Genomic DNA, 24064 nt, shown 5'->3' with positions numbered 1-24064 from the left:
ACATTACTTATATTTACTCATTTAATTCTCACAACGGTTCTATGAAGAGGAGATGGAGAGAAGTTAAGTGATCTGCCCATAGAGTGATTTAAACCAGTATTTTAAATTTCTAGTTTGCAGGAATTATGTGACTCTCCTAAAATAAAGATTGTGCATTTTTTTGAGGGAGCTAGCTTGTGTGTTTTATTAGGTTTTCAAAGAAATCTCTGACCCCCAAAAGATAAAACAGAACTATCAAGCCATTCACCCAAGAGCCAAGGAGATATAATTATAGCAAGCTATGTAAATATTTATAAATATTTATTAGAAATGTTTTGATGAGATTTGAGCCCCCGCAGTCTAGCTCTGGTTTCCATTAACCTTCCCTAATACCACCACTCTTAATTTTAGTATATGTTTCTCTTTTAATAAAGAACTTTTATCAGAGGTTTCTAAAACTTGTCTGTATGTATGTATATGTACTCATTTCTAATTTATTTTTAACTTTTTTGAGAGCAGGTATGTGTGCATATGGTTATATTAAGGGATGAAAGAAAGAAAGAAAAGGCCAAGAACAGTTCCTTCTTAATTTTGAAGCAGTATAGTATAAAGAATCAATTTGAGTATGAATAGTGACTCTGCTGTGTGCTGGCTATGTGTCCTCAAGCAAATTGCTTAATTTTTCTCCTTATCGCTAAAATGAGGATAATATATGTATGTATAATATATATACTTGTGTTTTATATATATTTTTATATTTATACTTGTGTTATATACACTGTGTGTACACACATACACACACACATACACTTACGTTACTGTGAAAATTGTGGCCATGTAAGTAAAATGTGTATAGTATTATGTATTAGTTTTTCTTTCATTACCTCTAACCATTAGTTCTTGCTGTACCCTAGGGTTTTATTCTCCATTTTTCTTTACTTTCATACTTATGCTGGGCCATATTCTCAATCCTTGTGACTTCAGTGACTCTCTAATGTTTATCTTCAGTTGAGGTCTCCCTGATGAACTCTAGAGCCTCAAATTTTAGTACCAACCAGAAGTCTCTACCTGGAAGCCTGAGCCGTCAACATTTAGCATGTTAGAATTTACGACTCCCCTTATCCCTGCTGTGTATCAATTATTAAAATAAGAAACCTGGATGTTATGCTAGACTTTTTTGTTGACTTATTTGAATCTGTTCTATTTCACTGATAATGCTGCCTTAGTTCAGGCCCACATTATTTCTTATCTAAACTCTTAGTGATTTCTCTTCTTCTAGTACATACCTTTACTTCCTCCCCACCCCTAGCCTAAACAGTATTTTAAAACAGGGATAAATCATAGATTATTCTAAACAATTAGAAGAGACAATATGGGTCATTGTTTGAAGAATTTATTGTCTGGGTTTACCAAAAGCTTTATGTGATCAATTAGCATTGGAGATGTTGGAGATAGGAGTTGTGACCATCCCTAATGTAACATGGCAGCAGTCAATCTTTCTGATTGTATCACTTCTTCAGTTACCTAAAAGGTAAATTCCAGATTTCTTAACATGACATACAAGGTCTTTGAACATCTATATCGTGACCTTACTCGACTCATCTCTCCTTTCTCACAGGCTATCTATGTTCTAGCCTTGCCCAAAGTACGTGCAGTTGTCAGAATGTGTTGTATTATCCCTGTTAACGCAAATACCTTCTGGAATGCCTCTTTCCTCCCCTCCACCCCTGCTCTATTTTTGTTAGTTGAGTTATTTTTCATTGTATTATCTCTGCTCAGAAGTAGCTCCATCTGATATCTCACTATTTTCTCTCCCTCCTGCCCCCCTTTTAGCCCCAAAAGCTTCTCTCTCCTTGGAATATCTTGCACATACTTCTTTCATGACATTTTTCTTGTATTTTAATTATTATTTTTTTAACTAGATCTTTTTACTAGGTTGTGTAATTCTCAACAGCATGGTGAGATTTTATTAATTTTGTTTCTTTAATGCTTAGCCCAGTGCCTGAGACAGTGTGAAGTTGGCTATGTAGATTTATTGAAAGCCTTCTAGATAGTCCTAGAAAACTGAGAGCTAAAATAGGCTCAGCCCAGATATTAACATTTGTTTTTTGAAGTATATTAAGATTTATTATAGGTATTACAATAACTATTTCTATAGATTGTGTCATTGTAAAGGAATTGTTTTCTTAATTTTACTTTTGGGATATTCATTGCTGAATATCAATATGTAATTGTGTAGAATTCAAGAGCATTAATTACATATATGATATAATGCAGCTATCACTGTTATTTTTTAAATGTTTTCAGTTTTATCAGGAAATGGAATTGGAATTTATCAGATGCCCTTTTGGTGATAATTGAAATGATTGTGTGGGGTTTTTTCCATCATTTTATTAACATGATATATTACATTGATTTTCTTATGTTGAACCACTGTTGTATTCCTGAGATAAAGGATTATACCCCAATCTTGGTCATGGGGTATAATCCTTTTAATATGCTATTGGATTTCATATTCTAGTATTTTCATGAGGATTTTTGCGTTTATATTTATAAGGGATATTGGTTGGTAATTTTTCTTTCTTGTGATGTGTTTATCTGGCTTTGGTATAGGGTAATGCTTGCCTTGTAGAATGAGGTAAGAAGTGCTCCTTCCTTTTCTATTTTTTTTTTTAGGAGAGTTTTAGAAGGATTATTGTTAATTTCTTCTTTAATAAACTGGCAGAAGTTACCACTGAAATCATCAGGTCCTGGACTTTACTTTGTTGGGAGGTTTTTTTTTCTTTATTACGAATTAAATCTCTACTGTGTGTATGTTTGTTAAGATCGTCTGTTTCATTTTGAGTCAGTTTGATAATCTGTGTGTTTGTAGGAATTTGCCCATTTCATCCAGGTTGTCTAATATGTTAACATATGATTATTTGTAGTATGCTGTTTTCATCCTTTTTGTCTCTGTGAGGTTAGTAGTAATGGCCCCACTTTCATTTCTGATTTTAGTTCTTTTTCTTTTTATTTGTCAGTCTATCCCTACATCTAAACTCTTTTAAGGGTTTGTCAGTTTTGTTGATTAAAAAAAAAAAACTTTTAGTTTTGTTGATTTTATTATTTTTCTGTTCTCTGTTGTATTCATCTCCATTCATATATTTCTTATTTCCTTCCTTCTGTTAGCTTTGGGTTCAGTTTCTTCTTTGTAGTTCTCCGGTTGTAGAGTTAGATTAATGATTTGAGATCTTCTTTCTTAATGTAAGCATTTACAGCTGTAAATTTCCTTCTGAGCACTGTCTTTGCTGCATCCCATAAGTCTTGGTATTATGTCTTAACTATTTAAAAATTTTTCTTGTTTAAGAGTATTATCTTAGTCAGTTTAGTGCTGCTATAAAGGAATACCTGAGGTCAAGTAATTTGTAAAGGGAAGAGGTTTATGTGGCTCACAATTCTGCTAGCTAGAAAGTGAAAGTCTCAGGCTGCCTCCACTTGTGGTGGAAGGTGAAGGGGAGCCAACATATGCAGTGATTACATGGCCAGATAGTAGAGAGGTGTCAGGCTCTTTTTACCAACCAGTTGTAGTGAGAGGGAACTCATAGAATGAGAACACATTCATTACCAAGAGGAAGGCACAATTCCATTCATGAGGGATCCACCTCTGAGGTCCAAATACCTCCCATTAGACCCCATCTCCAACACTGAGGATCAAGTTTTACCATGAGGTTTAGGGGGACAAACAGTCCAAACTGTAGCAAGTGTGTTGTCTGATATCTTCTTTGAACCATTGGTTGTCTACAGTGAATTGTTTAATTTCCACACATTTGTGAATTTTCTGGTTTCCCTTCATTACTAATTTTTAGTTTCATTTCATTGTGGTCAGAAAAGATATTTCATATGATTTCAGTCTTTTAAAATTTATTAACATTGTTTTATGGCCTAATAATGGTCTATCCTGCGTAGACCTATGCTCAGGTGCAAAATAATGTGTTCTCTGCTATTTGGGGGTGGCCATATTCTATATATGTGTGTTGGGTCCAGTTGGTTTATAGTGTTGTTCAAGTTTTCTATTTCCTTATTGATCTGTCTTGATGTTCTGTTCATTATTGAGAGTGGTATATTGAAGTCTCCAACTATTGTACAGCTGCCCATTTCTCCCTTCTATTCTGTTAGTCTGTGTTTCGTGTATTGGGGGCTGTGTTGTTTGGTGCATATGTGTATATAATTGTTATAGCTCCTTGATGAGTTGATTTTTTTTATCAACATACAATACCCGAGGCTAGGTGTGTTGGCTCACACCTGTAATCGCAGCACTTTGGGAGGCCAAGGCAGGTGGATCACCTGAGGTCAGGAGTTCGAGACCAGCCTGGCCAAAATGGCAAAACCCCATCTCTACTAAAAAATACAAAAATTAGCCAGGTATGGTGGTGTGCGCTTGTAATCCCAGCTACTCAGGAGGCCAAAGCGGGAGAATCACTTGAACCTGGGAGGCAGAGGTTGAAGTGAGCCGAGATCCTACCACTGCACTCCAGCCTGGGTGACAGAGTGAGATTTTGTCTCAAAAAAAAAAAAAAAAAAAATATATATATATATATATATATATATATATATATATATATATATATATATATATATTACCTGAAGCCTTTTTTTTTTTTTCTGGCCACTGTTCTGGCTAGAGTCTCTAGTACAGTGCTTACTAGAAGAGGTAAAAGCAGACATTCTTGTTCTCGCTCCTGATTTTAGTGGCAAAGCATTCAGTCTTTCATCTTCGAGTGTGATGTTAGTCTTGGGTTTTTCATAGATATAATGTTATCAGTTGAGGAAGTTCTCTTCTATTTCTAGCTTGTTGAAGCATTTTTATGAAAGGGTGTTGGATTTTGGCAAGTGCTTTTTCTCTATTGATTATGTGGTTTTTGTTTTTATTAAAATGGTGTTTTATATAAGTTGGTTTTTGAATGTTAAACCTACCTTACATTTCTGAGATTAATCTCACTTGGGTCATAGTGTGTAATCATTTTTATATGTTGCTAAACAGTACTTCGTTAAGAGTTTTTGCATCTATATTCATAAGGGATATCGATCAGTAGTTTGTTTTGTTTTGTTTTTGTTTTTCTTGTCATGTCTTTGGTTTTAGTATCGGGTAATACTGGCTTCATAGAATGACATTGAGAAGTATTTCTTCTGCTTCTGTTTTTTGAAAGAGTCTGTGAAGAATTGGTTTTAATATCAATAGGAACTATTTAGATAAACAGTGTAGAACTGATGTGTGCCAAGGAGTACAGAGTATTTTAAAGACTTGGTGATGTTTAATAGCACAGTGTGTGTAGAGGAGATACAAGTAGTTTGAAATTGCTGATATATAAAGTTGGGGTAGTGGGGATGGTAGTGGAGATGAGGCTAGGAAAGTAGAAGTGAGTTCATAAATGATTAGGTCAAGGTCAGCCTCCTAGTATAAAAACAATTCTGTTGTCATTGTTGTTCTTTTTCAATTAGATGAAAACCCCAAATTACAGAAATGGTACCTTGATCAGGTTGACAATGTACAATTCTCCCCTGTTTTCCTCTTTCTTTACCTTACTATATGAAAATTACTGATAGAAGGGAATTTTATTCAGTGAAATAAAGTGATTACCTATCTAAGTTCACTTGGTCTATCTTCCTTAAAGTTTTATGTTGATGTCTTATTAAAGTGGTTTATTGATTATCTGGATGCAACTTGACTGATGAAATGCTAACATTTTCAATGGAGTATGACCTAGGGAGTGAATAATAAAGCTCTTGAGTTTGAATTATCAGGACCTCCTCGTAAAGTATAAATGTTACTGACAGCAAATGAGGTGGTAATTATCATCTGCTCAAAAATAATCTAGGAGTTTCTTTTGAATATCAGTTGTCATCTGTTTTTATGTTATTTTAATATTTCAGCAAAACTAAAATGTTATTACATGCATATTATTTAAAAAATTGAAGTAATACAGAATGGAGTAAATTAAAATGAAATATTTTTTACCCTAATCCCTAAATTCCCTAATCCTACTCTTAACAGATATAAATTTCTTATATGCATGTATGAGCACATATATTATATGTAAATGTAATAACATATGTATTATTTTGGAACATGTTCCCTTTTTACCAACAATACAGTAATAGGGCTTTTTATGTCTATATGGACAGACCCTGCAAAGTTTCCCCTGTTGTTAAGATATTAATATGGTACATTTGTTACAGTTAGTTAATTATTATAGTTTATTCAGATTTCCTTAGTTTTTGTCTAAGGTCTTTTGTTTATGATCCCATTTGAGATACCACATTACATTTACAAAGTATAAGAAAGAATACCACATTGAGGATCCCTCATTACAATGTAATGAGATGTTAGTGGTCTTATCTTACTTACCTGCATGGCAGTTTCTTAGACTTTCCTTGGTTTTGATGATCTTGACAGTTTTGTGGAGTACTGGTCAGATGTTTTGTAGGATGCCTCACTATTGGAGTTTGTCTGCTTTTTTAATGATAAAACTGGGGTTACAGGTTTTTGGCAAGAAGACAACAGAGAGGTAAAGTGTCATTTTCATCACATCATATCAAGGACACATACTGTCAACATGCTTTATGAGTGCTGTTAACTGACTTTCAACACCTGACTGATGTAGTGTTTAGTTTTCTTGACTGTAAAATTACTCTTTTCCCCACTCTTTCCATACTTTATTCCTTGGAAGGAAGTCACTATGCAGAGACTACACCTAAGGTGGGAATTATGCCGCTATATTTCTTTTCCTTAATGGTGGAGTAGCTACACAAATTATTTCGATTTATTTTGCATAAAAGACATGTCTCTTTTCCCCCATGTATTAATCTATTTAGTCATTTATTTCTATCAGTGTGGATTTGTGGATATTTATTTTATTGGCCAAATTGTCCCAGGTTTGGCCATTGGGAGTTCTGTCAGCTACCTCCTGTGCTTGTTGTTTGTTTTTTTGTTTTTTGTTTTATTAATTATTATGGTTATTATTCTTAAGAAGGAGTCTCACTCTTCCTATCAGGCTGGAGTGCAGTGGCTCAATCTCTGCTCACTGCAACCTCTGCCTCCCAGGCTCAAGCGATTCTCCTGCTTTGGTCTCCCAAGTAGCTGGGATTACAGGCGCCTGCCACCATGCCTGGCTAATTTTTGTATTTTTACAAGAGACGGGGTTTCACCATGTTGGCCAGGCTTGGCTCGAACTCCTGACCTCAGGTAATCCGCCCACCTCGGCCTCCCAAAGTGTTGGGATTACAGGCGTGAGCCACTGCGCTTGGCGGCTCCTGTGCTTCTTTAACATACTATCAAGTGGGCTTTTTGTTTTATTTTAAAGCATGTTTTTGTTTTCTGGCACTATAAGATAATGGCATGCAGATGTGTTTTTAATTTCTTGCTCTTCACAAATTTTATGCATGCACGAGCATGTACACACACAGAATTGTTTTCATAGATGTAATCCCTAAAGTGTCATTGCAGAGTCTAGTCGGGGGGGCTCTATGTCTTCACTTCTGAATTAATAACCCATTGCCTGCCAAAAGATTGCATGAGTTTGGACTTTCACAAGAATTGTAGTTCATATTGGATGGTGATCTATTTCAATACTTAGTTTTCTCAGATTGAATTTTCTTTTCTAGTTTGATAGATGAAAAATTGTGGCTTATCCCTATCTTTATTACATTTCTTTAATTATGAGTGAGGCTGAGCATTTTTCTACAGTTTTGTTGGCCATTTTTATGACCATCTGTTAATGCGTATTTCCATATTTCCTTTCTTGTTTTTGTTTGTTTGTTTTGCAGGGGTTGGGGTGGGCAACGGCATGATTTCGATCACTGCAACCTCCACCTCCTGGGTTCAAGCAATTCTCCTGCCCCAGCCTCCAGGGTAGCTGAGATTACAGGTGTCTGCCACCAAATCCAGCTAATTTTTGTATTTTCAGTAGAGGCAGGGTTTCATCATGTTGGCCAAGCTGGTCTCGAACTCCTGACCTCAGCCTCAGCCTCCCAAAGTGCTGGGATTACAAGCATGAGCCACCGTAAGCAGCCTATATTTCCATGTTTTCTGTTTGAATACTGGTTTTTTCTTGTTGACTTCCAAGTACTATTTGTATTTTAAAGAACAATCAGGCTTTTGTCATGTGTAGCAGAAGTTTATTTATTTGTTTATTTGCCAAATTGTCATGGTTTTTTTTTACTGGGTTTGTGTGAGTTTCTTTTCTTAAGGTAGTATAGATGTTTTACAGTTCTGTGTAATCAAATTGGCATTATTTTTCTCCATGGCTTACCTCTTTTGTCTTCCAAGATTTGCAGAAATACCCATGTTTTCTTCTGGCACATTTATTATTTTTCTAAAAAAAAAAAAAAACCCCTTTGGTGATTTTGGTGTTTATTTTGTTTTAAGGTGTGAGATAGGGATGAAATTTGCCTCAATCGTTGTATGCTAGGTGCCTACCCTTTCCCATTTCCTTCCCACAACCTCTCAAGCAAAAAAGTATTCTCTTACCTAATCCACACACTCTTTACTATTAGTACTATATTCTCATCTCTAGCCAGCCTGGCATACCCATCAGAGAAAAGATAGCTATTTTGGAGATTTTTGCCAGTTGGAATGCCCAATCCAATTCTTATGAGAATCCTGGGTTACTGTGATGCTGCATTTGATGTCTTATTGCTGGGATCTCTAATATGGTGTGTTGCATTCCATCAGATTTTTAAAATTATATCATGATTTTATTTAAAAATGTAGCCTCAAGTCATTTTATTTCCTTGACCTCAGAAGTTATCTGGAGATAACACATCATACTAATGTGTTTTCCAAAGGTAGGATAGAGTTATCTCAGCTGTTGTTGAGTTGTTGTTACATGTGATCAAAATTTTATCACTTAAATTTCTTACTCAGTGTGTGGTTTTAATGTGGAGTTCATAGAAGAGTGGTTATCAGTGCTTAGAGAATAGTTTATTAATAAAATTAATAACTAGGAAAACTGAGTCATAGAGAGAAATACTCCCTAAATTATACATTATGTAATTTTTTTGGAAGTTTCTAAGTAAGATCCACTTTGTATAAGAGCAGATTCCTTTCAAAGGACTTCTGGCATTGACTCTTTTGCCAGTTTTTTTGAAACCTAGTATCAGTTATTTGAGGTTAGTAGACTCAGTGTTTTCAGCTCCTGCCTCCCAAATGATACTGTGTGTTCTATTTAGGTTTTTTAAAATTTTATTTTTTTTATTTGTTTTTGTTTTGTTTTTTTGAGACAGTCTTGCTCTGTCACCTAGGCTGGAGTGCAGTGGCGCAGTCTTGACTACTGCAACCTCCACCTCCTGGGTTGAAGCGATTCTCATGCCTCAGCCTCCTGAGTAGCTGGGACTCCAGGTGCATGCTACCATGCCTGGCTAACTTTTGTATTTTTGGTAGAGACAGGGTTTCGCCATGTTGCCCAGGCTGGTGTTAAACTTCCGGGCTCAAGCGATCCACCCACCTCGGCCTCCCAAAGTGCTGAGACTGCTGATGTGAGCCACCGTGCCCAGCCTATTTACTTTTTAAAGTTTACAATTTGTGAGTATTCTAGCATTGTGTCTGATAATCCAAAGGAGATAGATTACATTAAGGAAATAGCAAACCTGAGATGTTTCAGAAAATTATGAGCACTAGAAGTGCTGAATCCTGGTCTTCTCAAAATATTAGCATCTTCAGCCTTCTTAATTATGTTGTGCAAGAAGCTTCAAACAAAACTGTACTTTGGAACTGCAAAAATACTACTGTTTTCCCTACATATGGTGTTTCCTAGGGATGGGCAGTCCCCTCGGGGGTTATTCCCTATGGCTGCTTATTTTACATTAGAACATTTGTAAATTTAACAAGAGCATTTATTGGTGCCTTCATGTTTCTCATAGTGTAGTAAATTAGATTGTTCAGCCTATAGCAGACATGGTTTCATTAGCCTTCCTTTGATGTATTCTGCTGTGTTAATATTATGAATAAAATATGTGGCCAGTAAAGGGATATCACTACTTCCAATGCAGCGTGAGCTATACAAAGTAGAGTGGAATTATCTTCATTGATTTGAACACAATACTTTTGTAGCCTAATGTTGCATGATGTTTTTCATTGGTTGCATCTCAGTGTTTATTCTTTTTGAGTTCTGTTCAGTTACACTTCTTTAATTTCCATATGTATTACTGTCAAGTTTGATCTGAAGTTCCTCTGTTCTCTCATTCTCAATAATACATTGACACTTTGATTTTAGTCATAGGGCCTTTGTTAAATTTCATATTGTGGGTTTGGTCTATCATTCCAGCCCAAGTTCTTTAAATTTTTATTCAGTGTTTCATTTTAAGCCATTCTTCTAGGTCTGTGTCAATCTTAGGTGGCTGTGTTGAAATCAGAGGTTATAAATTGACAGCCAAATCTATCCCATGATGTGTTTTATTTGACAAGCACATTCGGTTTTTTTTTTTTTAAACTAGAATGCTTGTAGTTAGTTAAGTTTTGTACTGTGTGATTTACCAACTATTGCCCCTTATTGCATTACACAATTTGGCTTCACACTTTTACATTTGTTGCTTAGCTGTTGATGGCATTTGCAACCTGTAATAAATGAAATCATTTATAAAAATATTGAGACAAGGGAAGGACAGTTTATAGTCTTATAACTGGAAATCTCTGTTGAACTTGGGATTGATTCATCTTTTAATCTTACATATAGTTTAAATATATAAAATTAAATAAATGTGTGTGTGCGCGCGTGTGTGTGTAGGAGACAGAATCTCACTGTGTCATCCAGGCTGGGTTGCAGTGGTGCCATCATGGCTCACTAGCCTTGACTTTTGGGGCTCAAGTGATCCTCCCACCTTAGCCTCCCGAGTCGCTGTGACCACAGGCGTGCACTGCCAGGCCTGGCTAATTATTATTATTATTATTTATTTATTTATTTATTTTTTTGAGACAGAGTTTCACTCTTGTTGCCCAGACTGGGGTGCAATGGCGCGATCTCGGCTCACAGCAACCTCCGCCTCCCGGTTCAAGCCATTCTCCTGCCTCAGCGTCCAGAGTAGCTGGGATTGCAGGCATGCGCCACCATGCCTGGCTAATTTTGTATTTTTAGTAGAGACGGGATTTCTCCATGTTGGTCAGGCTGGTCTCGAACTCCAGACCTCAGGTGATCCGCCCGCCTCGGCCTCCCAAAGTGCTGGGATTATAGGCGTGAGCCACCACGCCTGGCCAATTTTTTTGTTTTTTTGTAGAAATGGTGCCTCCCTGTGTTGCCCAGGCTGGTCTTGAACTCCTGGACTCAAGTGATCCTTCTGCCTTGGCCTCCTAAAGTGCTGGGATTATAGGCATGAACCACCGTGCCTGGTTCAGCCTTTATATTCTTAACTGTTAGTATGATTGTTTAGCAAATGAAGTAAATTGGAATGTGGTGGTATACACATCTCCAGGTTGTTCTTAAGTGTATAATGATTAATTTTGTAAAATGGATCATTAAAATCAAGAAACTTTGTGATTGAGTAATAGTTAAAAAAAATGGTTTTGACATCTGTGTTAATGACCTTCTAATACCTGAGACTCACCATTCTTTGAATTCTATTTAATACAGCAATCCTTTTCACACCAATTGAGCATTCTGTTTATTTGTCCTCTTTATTAGACCTCATTTACAATGGGAACTGATTGTTTCTGAATATTGATCTCTGCATTTTTTTTCTTTTAGCCTTCAGCATTACTCTTGTTATCCCTAGTTTTGCATATCATCTTATATCTTACTTTACAAGAAATAGGATCATCACACATAACTCATTCAGCTTACATTTCTTTCCTTTTCTCTAATACCTAATCACTTATTAGATTTAAAGAAAAAAAGATACTATTTTTTTAAGGATGAAAATAGCTAAAACTCGAGTCTTTATTGTGTGTTAGGTAATGTATTTAAAGAATTTCACATTGATGATTTCTTATAATATCATGACAGTTCTTTAAACTAGATACTGTCGTTAGGTCTATATTGCAGATGAGGAAACTGATGGTTAGAGAGGTTAAATAACTTTCTCATAGTCACATAACTCCTAGTAACAGAATTGGGACTTCTATATAGTTTTATGTGACTCATGCTAATCTTACTTCTTAATTACTATGCTATATAGTTTGTCTTTGTCCTTGTTTCTTCCTTCTCCTGATTTTCTAGAATCTTGCTTCTTATCCCTTTTTCCTCTTTTTTTTTGATATGGAGTCTCGCTCTATCTCCCAGGCTGGAGTGCAGTGGTGTGATCTCAGCTCACTGCAACCTCTGCCTCCTGGGTTCAAGCGATTCTCCTGCCTCAGCCTCCCAAGTAGCTGGGACTACAGGCACCTGCCACCATGCCCTGCTAATTTTTTGTATTTTTAGTAGAGACGGGGTTTCACCGTGTTAGCCAGGATGATCTTGATCTCCTGACCTCATGATCCGCCCGCCTCTGCCTCCCAAAGTGCTGGGATTACAGGCGTGAGCCACCAAGCCCAGCCATTCCTCCTTTTTTATAACTTTATTCTACCTGTGTCTACTCAGCTTACAAATAAATTTGGGTCTCTTTTAGCCAGTAAAAAGTGCAAACAAAAGCCCAGCAACAATGTTTCTTTGACTTTTGCTCCCCTTGAGTTACCAACTCCCAGTTCTCTCCTTACTTTCATCACCAGAGACTTTGTGAGAATAAACTGAATTAACTACCTCCTATTCCTCACCTGCCACCTGCTCACTTGTGAACCCAATAAAGCTTGATTGCTACTGACACCATGGTCTGAAACCTCTTTTTCCAAGAGCATCACTGAACCAAGATATACCAAGATATTGGGTGTAGATGGAATAACCTCTTTTTAGTTCTCATCTCATCTACTATTGAAATGCTTCACAGTTTCACCTCTCACCCTTATAGAAATTTCTGCTTTGGATTGTCGATGCTAATCTTTCCTTGCTTTCTTGTGCCTCTTAGTTTTTTCTTCATGTTTGCTAAGTCTCCTATGTTATCTGCTTCTTAAATTTAGTGTTTTTCAGGATTCCATACTCAGTCCTTTCCTTACTCTCCAACTCTGGGTGGTCTTCTTAGGTGAACAAGTCTATTCTCATGGCTTCAGCTATTGCCTGAATCTCAAGCTGTACTCCACTCTTGCTTCCTGAGTTTTGCCTTGACCCCTGTTTGCAACCACCTATGTAATATAGCTACTCAAAGTGTTCTGACATTCATTAAGTAAAAGTTCAAATAATTTTTCCTTCAAACCTTTCTACTGTTTTTGCTTTCTATGTCTCATCACCTACTTGGTTGCCCAAGCTTAAAGACAGTTAAATTAATCCTAATCTCTTTGTTTCTTGGATTCTCTATTAGTCTCATGTTCAACTAGCCGGTATACCTACCCTACCTTCCCCCTGCTTTAAAAAAAATTCCCTATTGCCTTATGCCCTGATTCAGCCTTTGGACTCTTGTAGAAGGTTTCCAGCTGCTTACCCTGCATTCATTCTCACCTTCTCAAGTCTCCTCCTCTCCATACCCATTTTCTGTAATACTGTTTGAATTAAAACAGACATGTCAGTTTGTAATCTAATTTTTTTCTTCAAGCTTTATTGATATAATTGAAAAATAAAAATGTATATATTTACAGTGTACATGATTTTTATATGTGTGTACATTGTGAAATATGTAATACTACATTTTAAAGGATACCCATTGCCCCTACACTTAATTTAGTCAGCAAATATTTACTGAGTACCTACCGTATGCTAGGCACTATTCTATATGGAGATAGAGCAGTGAATAAAACAGACAAAAGCCTTTGCCATCGTGGAGCCTTGTCTAGTCAGAGGAAGCAGATAAAATAAAATAAACTATGTGGTTAGAAAATGGTAAGTTTCATTTATAAAGTGGGGAAGGCAGATGGGGAATGTGGAGGTGGAGGAATGAGTTGTAATTTTAAATGGAATGATTAAGGAAAGCCATACTAAGAAGGTAACACTTTAACCAAAGATTTTGAAGGAGTTGAGACAAATGAGCTTTGAGCATGTCTGGGGGGAGAACATTCTAGGTTAAAGAACTAGAAGCCCTGAAGTACAGAATCCCTGAATGTGAAAATGTACCATATGTGTTCAGGAAATAGCAGGGAACTAGCTTGGCTAGAGAAAAGTAAGCAGTGAGGACAGCAGTGGAGTAGAAGAATAGACGACAGAAATAATGAGATGGGTGTGTAGTACCTTATAGACCAATGAGGTGGAGTAGAAGAGATACAGTCTAACTTGACTTGATTTTAGTTGATAGTAGACTGGAAAGGAATAAGGGTAGAAGCAGGCCGTTTAGGAAGATATTACAGTAATCCACGTGAAAGGTGATAGTGGCTTAGACGAGGGTTCTAGCAGTGAAGATGATGAGTGGTTGGATCCAGATAAATTTTAAAGGTGGAACCATTCATATTTCCTGGCATTTGGATATGAGAGTGTATGTGTGGTTATAGGTGTGTGTGTGTGGAAGTGTAAGAGAGAAGGGGCTGGGAGTTGATTAAGGATGATTCTAAGGTTTTTAGCCAGAGCAATACCAGATACACAGTTGGATATACTAGTGTGGAGTTAAGGGCAGAGGTCTAATATATGTGTATGTATTTATATGTAATCAGTGTATAGTAGTATTGAGCCATTAGACTGGATGAGATTATCAAGGGGGAGTGAGTTTAAAGAACAGAAGAGATCTGAGGACTAAGTCCAGGGATCTTCCAATTTTTAAGAGATGAAGGAGAATAGGAGGAAGCAGAAATGGAGAAAAGAAGAGTTGTCTGTAGGGTAGGATGAAAACCAAAAAAGTATAGTGTCCTATGAAGTGAAGAAGGTGCTTCAATGAAAGGAATATGGTTGACTTTTCCAAATGATAATGCCAAGTCAAATAGATGAGAAGGGTAAGATGATGACAAAATTGGCTTTGGATTCAGCAACAAGGAGATTGTTGATCTGGAATAATTTTGGCATAGTGGTAGTGAAATTCTGTTGGAGTAAGTTTTAGAATAGGAGGAGAGAGGAATTGGAGAAAGTCAACTTAAGGAGAGGAGGCAGAAATATGGTGGTGATTAGTGTGATTAGAGATAGTTTTTTTTTTTTTTTAAAGATGGGAGAAATAATAGCAAGTTTTTGTGCTGATTGTAATGTTTCCACACGGAATAATTAATGCAGAAAGACAAAAAAAATTCTGGAGCAATGACCGTGAGTACAGGACCATTTTTGTTTTTGCTTTAACATGTAGCAATGTTTGCCTTAGGAAGGAGCTGGGTTAGCTTATCTCTAGTTACAGAAGTAAAGTAAGAGTATATGGAGATAGATGCTGGTAGGTTAGTGCTTGTAGTGATGCAAGCAAGGTCATCTGTTGAGGCTGAGGACAGAGAAGGAGTGTTAGAGGTTGAAGAGGAGGAAAGAAGAAATTAAGTGGTCTGGAAAAGTGAATGGACCAGGAAAGTGTATAATTATTGCTGGACAAATTGATTTTGAGACAAGGTGTGGCTCTGTCACCCAGACTGGAGTGCATGGCATGATCTTGGCTTATTGCAACCTTTGCCTCCCAGGCTCAAGCCATTCTCCCACCTCCTTCTCCCAAGTAACTGGAACTACAGGTGCACACCACCACGCCTGGCTAATTTTTGTATTTTTTGTAGAGATGGGGTTTTGCTATGTTGCCCAGGGTGGTCTCAAAGTCGTAAACTCAAGTGATCTGCCTGCCTCAGCCTCCCAAAATGCTGGGATTACAGGTGTAAGCCACCACGCCTGGCCAACAAATTAAATTTTGATGATGACTTTAACATGAGACCAGTCAGCATAATTAGAGGTTTCTTTGCAGCCATGTTGAGCTCTTTGGTCATAGACATGGACTGGGCAGAAAGCTGAACTCAACCAGGGTTGTGGAAAAACCACAAGCTTTTTCTTAGATATTTTTGGCTTTGCGGGCTATCTAGTCTCTGTCACAACTATTCAGTTCTGTCACTGTAGTCCAAAAGCAGCCATAGACAGTACTTAACTGAATAGGCATAGCTCTGTTCCATTAAAAGTTTATTTTTAAAAACAGGCAGCAGACTATTCCTGTTGTTTGTTGACTCTTGTGTTAGAGAGAGGATAATGATGGACTGTGGAATTTAAGCAGGCTAAGGAGGGAAGAGAGGAGAACATAAGTGCGTGAAGTGTAGAGAGAAGGTAGTAGGGTCAATGGCATGATGTTTCACTGTTTCCTAATCTCTGCTATACTCTTACATGACCTTACGTTTTGAATATTGTTTTCTCTCTCTGCGTGAAATGCTCCTTTTATACACAGTTTAGATGTCATCTCTTTTATACTTTTATTTCCCCTGCTGTGGCCACTGATAATACGGAAAATGCTCAGTAAATGCTGAAAATTGAAATTCTCCACTTCAGTTTGATAGGTAAGATTATTTCAAATTGGGAGATTGTGAAAGTTTGTTTATCCACAGTATTTCCCACTCAGTAGCCAAGTCTATGCTTGAACATGGTGATTCTCAACTTTGTTTTCTGCTTCAATTTACCTGATACTGGCCACATAAACAGGGTAAGGGCAGTGCCCTGCTCTTCCTTCCTACTTGGTGCTTAAGTTAGAATGCCTTTCTTTTTCTCCACTGATGTTGAGTTGGTGTCTTTATGCTGCAGAGTATGGATATTTAAACATATGACCTGTAATAAGCTTGTGAGTATGGTAACACGTTGCCTTATAGGTTATTTTTAAAATTTCAGTTAATTATAGAAGACAAGTGGTTGTTCTATCAGTTATATACTATCAGGTAACTATAAGATCTTTTTTTGTGTGTGGAGGTTAGAGACATTTTGGACTGTTTAGTCTGACTTTTCATATTGTAGTTGAAGAAACTGAAGCCTAGAGATGCAAGTGACTTGCACACACCGACTAGCAGAGCTAGGGCTAGAAATCCATGTTTCTTAGTGTCAGATTCAGTACTCTCCCTGCCACCATGATACTTATCTTAATAGGATGTGAGGACATTGATTATCAGCCTAGAAAATATTATATTTTATGACAGGTGATACCCTCTAAAATCATGGTAACTAAAATAATTGTTTAAATGTAATTGAGAATCTTAACAATATTGAAATGACTATTTTTTCCCCCATTGAATTATTAGTAAAAAGGTGTGGTTGACTTGTTTTTATTATTATGGTTATGTTCTGAAGTAATTTTATATAATTAAAAGTGACACATTAATCTTTAAAAATCCGAATAAGTAAATATCTAGAGAATTTACTCTAATTTGAATATTTAAAGACCAGTTTCTAATCTGTTTTGTTTTGTTTTTTGTTTTTTTAATAAACTCTTTCAGAAAGATGAGGTCTATCTTAATCTGGTGCTGGACTATGTTCCGGAAACAGTATACAGAGTTGCCAGACACTATAGTCGAGCCAAACAGACGCTCCCTGTGATTTATGTCAAGGTATGTAAAAACATAACAATTTTCCATTTTAGAAAACATTTTTTATGAACCAAGGAGAGCCTCTTTTATGTTTTAACTATATTATTGTATTTAATACGCAGGGAGAAAAACTGTAAAGTAGGTATTGTTGGAACTTTGTTAAATCCTTTTACAGTTTTAAAACGTGAAGTGTGCACCTTTTGAAGTTTTATAACTCAGATAGTAAAGATATTCTGGTAAATTACAGTGAATATTTTTCACAGACATTTATAGATTTTATTTCTGCTAGTAGCCATAGTACATTTTAATTTAACCTCTGATATCTTTATTGTGCCACAAACCAAAATAGGAGCATATCATATAAAATTGTAAAATAAAGTTATAGATATGTTCAAATTCATTTGTTCATAGATGCCATTTATATATTTTTTGGCATCTGTAGCTGCAGCTTAAACTGTTGGTGATTTTAAATATGCACTGGGTGTTGTTTATTTTTTGGTGTCTAATATCAATGCCATCTTGTTTGTTTCCTAGAACTCATGGCAGAATGGCTAGGTATTTATCTAGCATAATTTGTATTAAAGTTGTGGTTAGTTATTAGTAACAAATTATTTTATTAACTATGGCATTGTGAAAACTAGTAGTTAAGTTTGAAAGTTCAGATATCTAAATACAATTTTTAAATTTAACCCTTTATGGAAATGACTGTAGAAAATAAAATGGCATTGACTCTGAATGTCTTATGGTTAGAGTTTTTGAAGTCTTAATTGTTAAAAATTTAAGCTTAACAATAATAAAAGGGTTACCAAAGTAGGACCATTAATAATAGAAGTTCTTTGGGTGGATTTTGCATAAGCTAATAATAATAATAATAATAATAGAAGTTCTTTAAGCACTTTTGTTAGCTGGATTACTTTGGCAAGGAGTCATATATATATAGTATATATAATATATACACTATAGTGTATATATTATATATTTTATATATATAAACTATATATACTATATATACTGTATATAATATATATTTACATATAAACTATACTATATATAGTGTATATCATATATTTATATATATAAAGTATATACATACTTTATATATAGATAAGGATGTTCTTTTTTTATTATTCTTCCTTCCTTCCTTCCTTCCTTCCTTCCTTCCTTCCTTCCTTCCTTCCTTCCTTCCTTATTTCCTTCCTTCCTTCCTTCCTTCCTTCCTTATTTCCTTCCTTCCTTCCTTCCTTTTCACTCTGTTGCCCAGGCTGGAGTGCATGCACAATCTTGGCTCACTGCAATCTCTGCCCTCTGGGTTCAAGCGATTCTCCTGTCTCAGCCTCCCAAGTAGCTGGGATTACAGGCACACGCGACCATGCCCAGCTAATTTTTGTGTTATTAGTGGAGATGTGGTTTCACCATGTTGGCTGGGCTGGTCTTGAACTCCTGAACTCAATTGATCCACCAGCTGGGCCTCCCCAAGTACTGAGATTACAGGCACGAGCCACCATGCCCGGCCAGGATATTATTTTTAAAAATGTAATTAAATTACCATTGTCATACCTATGAAAATAAATAGTATTTCATTAGTATCATTAGATACTCAGTTTATATTTGCCTATGACATAATTTTTTTAAGTTTATATTTTTGAATTGGCATTCAGTTAAGGTTTATATATTATGATTGGCTGATGTGCCTCTAATGTTTCTTTTAATCCATAGGTTCTCTTTTTCTCTCTCTTGAACTTTGTTGCTAAAGAAACCAGATCATTTGGCCTATACTTTCTTGGTCTGGATTTTGCTGGATTTCTGTAGTGTAATTAGTATGTTCTTTTGTCATCTGTATTTCCTGCAAATTGGTGGTTAGATAACTGATAATTAAATATATTTTTGGTAAGAGTCGGGGCCACTTTATTTGTAGTATTGAGTGCTTTCTGAAGGAAGAACATAATGTCTTTCTTTTCCTGATGTTAGCAGCCATTGATGATCACTGCCTAAATTCATTAATTCATTAAAGTTTACAAAATATTGGTAGTCTACTGTTATTATTCCTTCTTAATTTATAAGCTGGAATAGTTTCATAAAGAGAGATTTTCCCATATCAACTATTTGTGCCATGAGATATAGTTTATATAAGAAAGACAGGAAATGTATTTGATCCCTTTTCTTTATTTACCAAAATTTATGATAGTCAGTTCCATAGCATCCTCCATAGGTACCAATGAGGTGTTTTGTTGTTTGTTTTAAAGTATCTTATGTGAGTCTTAATAATACTTGACAGTTTCCTTGCTTTCTAATATGACAGAGTATTATTCCAAGTTCATCTTACACATTTCTTCCTCAGACTTAGAATCAACCTTTTCTTCAAGAAGACCTTGTTCTTTTAGTGGGAGATGGTATTTAGAGACCACAGTCTGGATGCTAGAGGTGCTAATTGTCACAGGGTTGGTTATTGTTTCTGGGTCTTTTTGGTGAGCAGAGCTAGGAAATATGTGGGTAATTTTCTCAGATGTAATGCATCTTCTTTTTTTCCAAAAATAAATACACCATGAGTTCATACTGATACTTTCAAATAAAATTGATGAGTTTTTACTCAACTGTAATAATCTTATGTTTGTATTTCCTTTCTCTTAACATTGAAAATTTCATTTCTCAATGATAGTAGTATAATTAATAACTTATTCTACCCAGCACCCTACATAACCATCTTAGAATAACAATTCCAACACTAGGACCACCAGCTAAAAATAATTTAAGATCTAAGCACAGCTCAGTTTTACCCATTAGATCCCATTAGGGATGAACAATCAAATTTCTCTGTTCTAAAGAAACACTGAGGTCAGGCACATTGGCTCATGCCTGTAATCCAGCATTTTGGGAGGCTGATGTGTGCAGATCACCGGAGGTCAGGAGTTCAAGACCAGCCTGGCCAACATGGCGAGACCCCACCTCTACTAAAAATATAAAAATTAGCTGGGCATCCTGGAGCACACCTGTAATCCTAGCTACTCAGGAGGCTGAGGCAGGAGAATCACTTGTATCTGTGAAGTGGAGGTTGCAGTAAGCCAAGATCATGCCACTGCACACAGCCTGGGTGACAGAGCAAGACTTCATCTCAAAAAAATTGAATAATTCCTCTCTGTGTGATGATGTTCCATTAAGCATTTGTTTGTTTCAGTTTACTTTTATTATAGATTGTGGTTTTCTAAATTTTTAAATAAAATTTACTTTAAAATTCATATAAAATATTTATACATAGTTCAAAGCAAGATTGACAAAACAAGATATGTTCAAAGAAGTTTAGCTTTTATCTCTGTTCCCTCTGCTCTATTCCTTTCCTCTACCAGTGTTAAATATTTTTTAAATGTTCATAATTTATCCTACCATTTTTAAAATAAGCAAACATGCAGTTATTCTTACTCTTTTTATATAAATGGTTACATAAGGTACACATTTTTCTCTTTTTTTCAGTTAAAAATATGTCCTCGAGATTAGTCCATATTTTCCTGTGTGTGTGTGTGTGTGTGTATCACCTTCTTTATGGCTACCATATTACTTCATCATGTGGCTGTATTCTAGTTAATTCATCCAGTGACCTATTAATGCACATATTGTTTTCCTCTTGTTTTTTGTTGTGGTTTTTTTGGTTTTTGCTATTAAAAATAGTTCTATAGTGAACAACCCTGTGCACTTACAGTATTTTTGCCAGCAAATAGTTGAGCTAGATATCTGGCATCCTGTATTTTAAAAAAGAAAATAAAATTATTGTACATACTGAAGTTGGCATACAGAGAGAAATCTAGCACTCCTTTCTTTCTCCCCCTTGTGGGAAAAGGGATGATTTTTTTTTTTTTTTATGTAACCACAGCGCTTTCAGAGGCCAGATCTATTGGCTCTGGGCATTATTCTTTGGGGACATTGATCCCTTTTATCTGAAAAGATAAAAACAGTGTCTGGAATTGATGAGTTATGAGTTGATCTCCTTCACATAGTCATTCTACATAGTTTTATTGTAATCCTATTGTATGAAAAATGTTAGATTGTGAGAGTGATATAAAAGTAAATGCAAGTAACTCTTGCCTTCATGAACCTCATCATCTGATAAGGACTTGTTTGGCGTACATGTTACCAGAATGGCAACTGCATTTCTTTATAATTGCCTTTCACTTTTTCTGGGAGAGTTGAGTATGTTCTATGAGTAATATACAGGTTAAAAACTTCTTGAGCACCTTTGCCTTTCTGATGAGTATATTTCAGAACTTAAGTGGGTTTTAAAATGCAACTCTAAAACAGATGACTGGCAAATCATTGTTGTGAACTTAATTTTTTTTTAATTGAAAAGACATGTTTAAGGACAGGGTCTGATCACACAAGAGAGTTGGATGCATTTTTTGAATCATAAACAAAATTGTTATTACTTGTTTTAACATGTGTTCTATTATTTTATTATTTTATTACTTCAGATATTATGGCACAGAGAAGAGGGCATTGGATTTGAGTTACATATAACTAACTGTTCAAATTGTGTTCAATTGCAAAGTACATTCCTTTCTGTGATATTTTGTCCTGTAACTGATGCATAGTAATTGTTTTATGGAAATGTTAACAATTTTGTACCAACTTTGAATAAAATGAAAAATAAAAAAAATTGTTTTCATTGAACCTCAATATCTTCTGTAAAAAATAGGGATAATGTGTATCTCAAAGTGGTTGCAAGAATTAACTAAACAAATAGGCAAATAGGCAGAAATGCTTTTCTTGGTTTGGCACTTAGTACATGTTAAATCTGTTATATTTCAAAATGTGTTAATTATATTTGAGTTTCTAAGAATTAATCATTCTAGTCTTTTATTTAGACACCAAGCTGCTTTTTTTTTTCTTTTTTTGTTGAGAGAGACACAGAGAGAGAGAGAGAATTTCGCTCTGTGGCCCAGGCTGGAGTGCAGTGGTGCAATCTTGGTTCACTGCAACCTCTATTTCCCGGGTCCAAGCAATTCTCCTGCCTCAGCCTTCCGAGCTGGGATTACAGGCATGCACCACCAAGCCCGGCTAATTTTTTGCATTTTAGTAGAGACAGGGTTTCACCATGTTGCCCCCAGGGTGGTCTTGAACTCCTGAGCTCAGGCAACCCGCCTGCCTTGGCCTCCCAAAGTGCTAGGGTTACAGGTGTGAGCCACCACACCCGGCCTCCACCAAGCTATTTAATGATTATATTTTACACCTTTATTTAATAAAATATGGCGAAATACATAAATAGTAATTGAAAGAGAAGCACTTACTCAAACCACTACAGAATATTGTGTGTGTGTGTGTGTGATATTGAGCAAGTTGCTTAATCTCTCTGGGCCTCAGTTATTTTATATTTAAAATGGTAATAATATTAGTACTTATTACATAAAGTTATTATAAGGAGTAAGTGAAATAATACACATAAAGCAGTTAGAACAGTGCCCAGTCCATGATAAGTTGTTTTTCTGTTCTTGTTTTTGCTATCTTTCTAGTCTAGAAAGCCTCTCAGCTTTCTTATAAATACACTTTTACAAAGTGAAATAACAACAAATATATAATATTGCATATTTCATTCTTTATCTTGACTTTTCTAGATAAACTTTTCAAAACAATGAAGATAGAGTAGATCTTTCAGATGAAAGAATACAGTAAAAAGACATCTTAAAATTAACCTCATTTAAACTCTTAAGCTTTTTTTTTTTCCAAAAAAAGAAAACTTGTTTTCACTGATTCTTGCTGACCTAGACATTAATACCCCGACACAGTAAAATCTCTTTTTTTAGTAAATTTATGCCTATGAACTCAGTTTCTTATGGGAGGTTATCATTTTAGTGGTAATGAATTAAACTCCTACAGTAAGCTTTAGGACTTAGAAATGGATTCTGTGAATGATGGTACAATAATAGAACTATGAAGTTTTTTAAAAAAAGTTATATGGATACCTAAATGCCTTAATTTTAACTTTGTTGGCAAAATGCTGACCTTATAAAAGATCTTATCTGTACAGTTTGTATCATGCTTCATTTTAAAGAAGACACAAACTTTTCCAGTTAATAGTTCACATTAACTTCAAGGATGTACTAAAATTCAGCTGTCCGCAGTTTTCACCATGCTTCTTAGAAGGAAAGCAGGTTTCATGTTAACTTTAATTAACCTAAGCCTTAGCAGTAGCTTTTAAAGATGGTGCCATATGTCAATGCTTCATTAGACTTTTAAGTATCTTTTTTTTAAATTTTTTTTTACCAAGATGTTTGTTATCTTTGGTTTGACTCATTTCAGAAATTCTGTCCATGGTGTAACTTTGGGGTAGAGGTCAGAAGGTAAACAGCCAGAAAAGTTTAAAAGTGAATCGGAACACTGACCTTGAGATAAACAGAAGGTTTAAATTATACTCTCTTTCTCCATGAAGTTTCTCTCTTCTCCAGTCAAGAGTCTGATTCTTTATTCCATGCAGACCCAGTTTCTCAGTGTATCTTTTTGGTAAGAAAACTGAGAAAGTCTTCTCTTTTGAAAGATGATGTCAATAGTCAGGCATCTGTTTTTGAATGTCATTTTGAATTATACTTTTTCTGAAAGATATTAACAGGAAGAATGGTGATGCTACTGACAGGGTTATTGATGTCTTGATAGAGCAGTGATTATAGATTTTCTCAG

General features: G+C 35.7%; 1 protein-coding gene across 2 annotated transcripts in view; it reads left to right on the top strand.

Moving 5' to 3' along the window:
- Nucleotides 1-24064, top strand: part of GSK3B (glycogen synthase kinase 3 beta) — a 274814-nt gene that overhangs the window by 156009 nt on the left and 94741 nt on the right. For both annotated transcript variants that reach the window (XM_054482769.2, XM_054482768.2), the window contains exon 4: nt 17318-17428. In XM_054482769.2, the coding sequence (XP_054338744.1) occupies nt 17318-17428 (111 nt within the window). The remainder of the gene's footprint in view (nt 1-17317; nt 17429-24064) is intronic.

This window comes from Pongo pygmaeus, chromosome 2, assembly GCF_028885625.2.
Source record: "Pongo pygmaeus isolate AG05252 chromosome 2, NHGRI_mPonPyg2-v2.0_pri, whole genome shotgun sequence".
Classification (NCBI taxonomy): Eukaryota; Metazoa; Chordata; class Mammalia; order Primates; family Hominidae; genus Pongo; species Pongo pygmaeus.
This window is presented reverse-complemented; position numbering and strand designations above follow the sequence as displayed.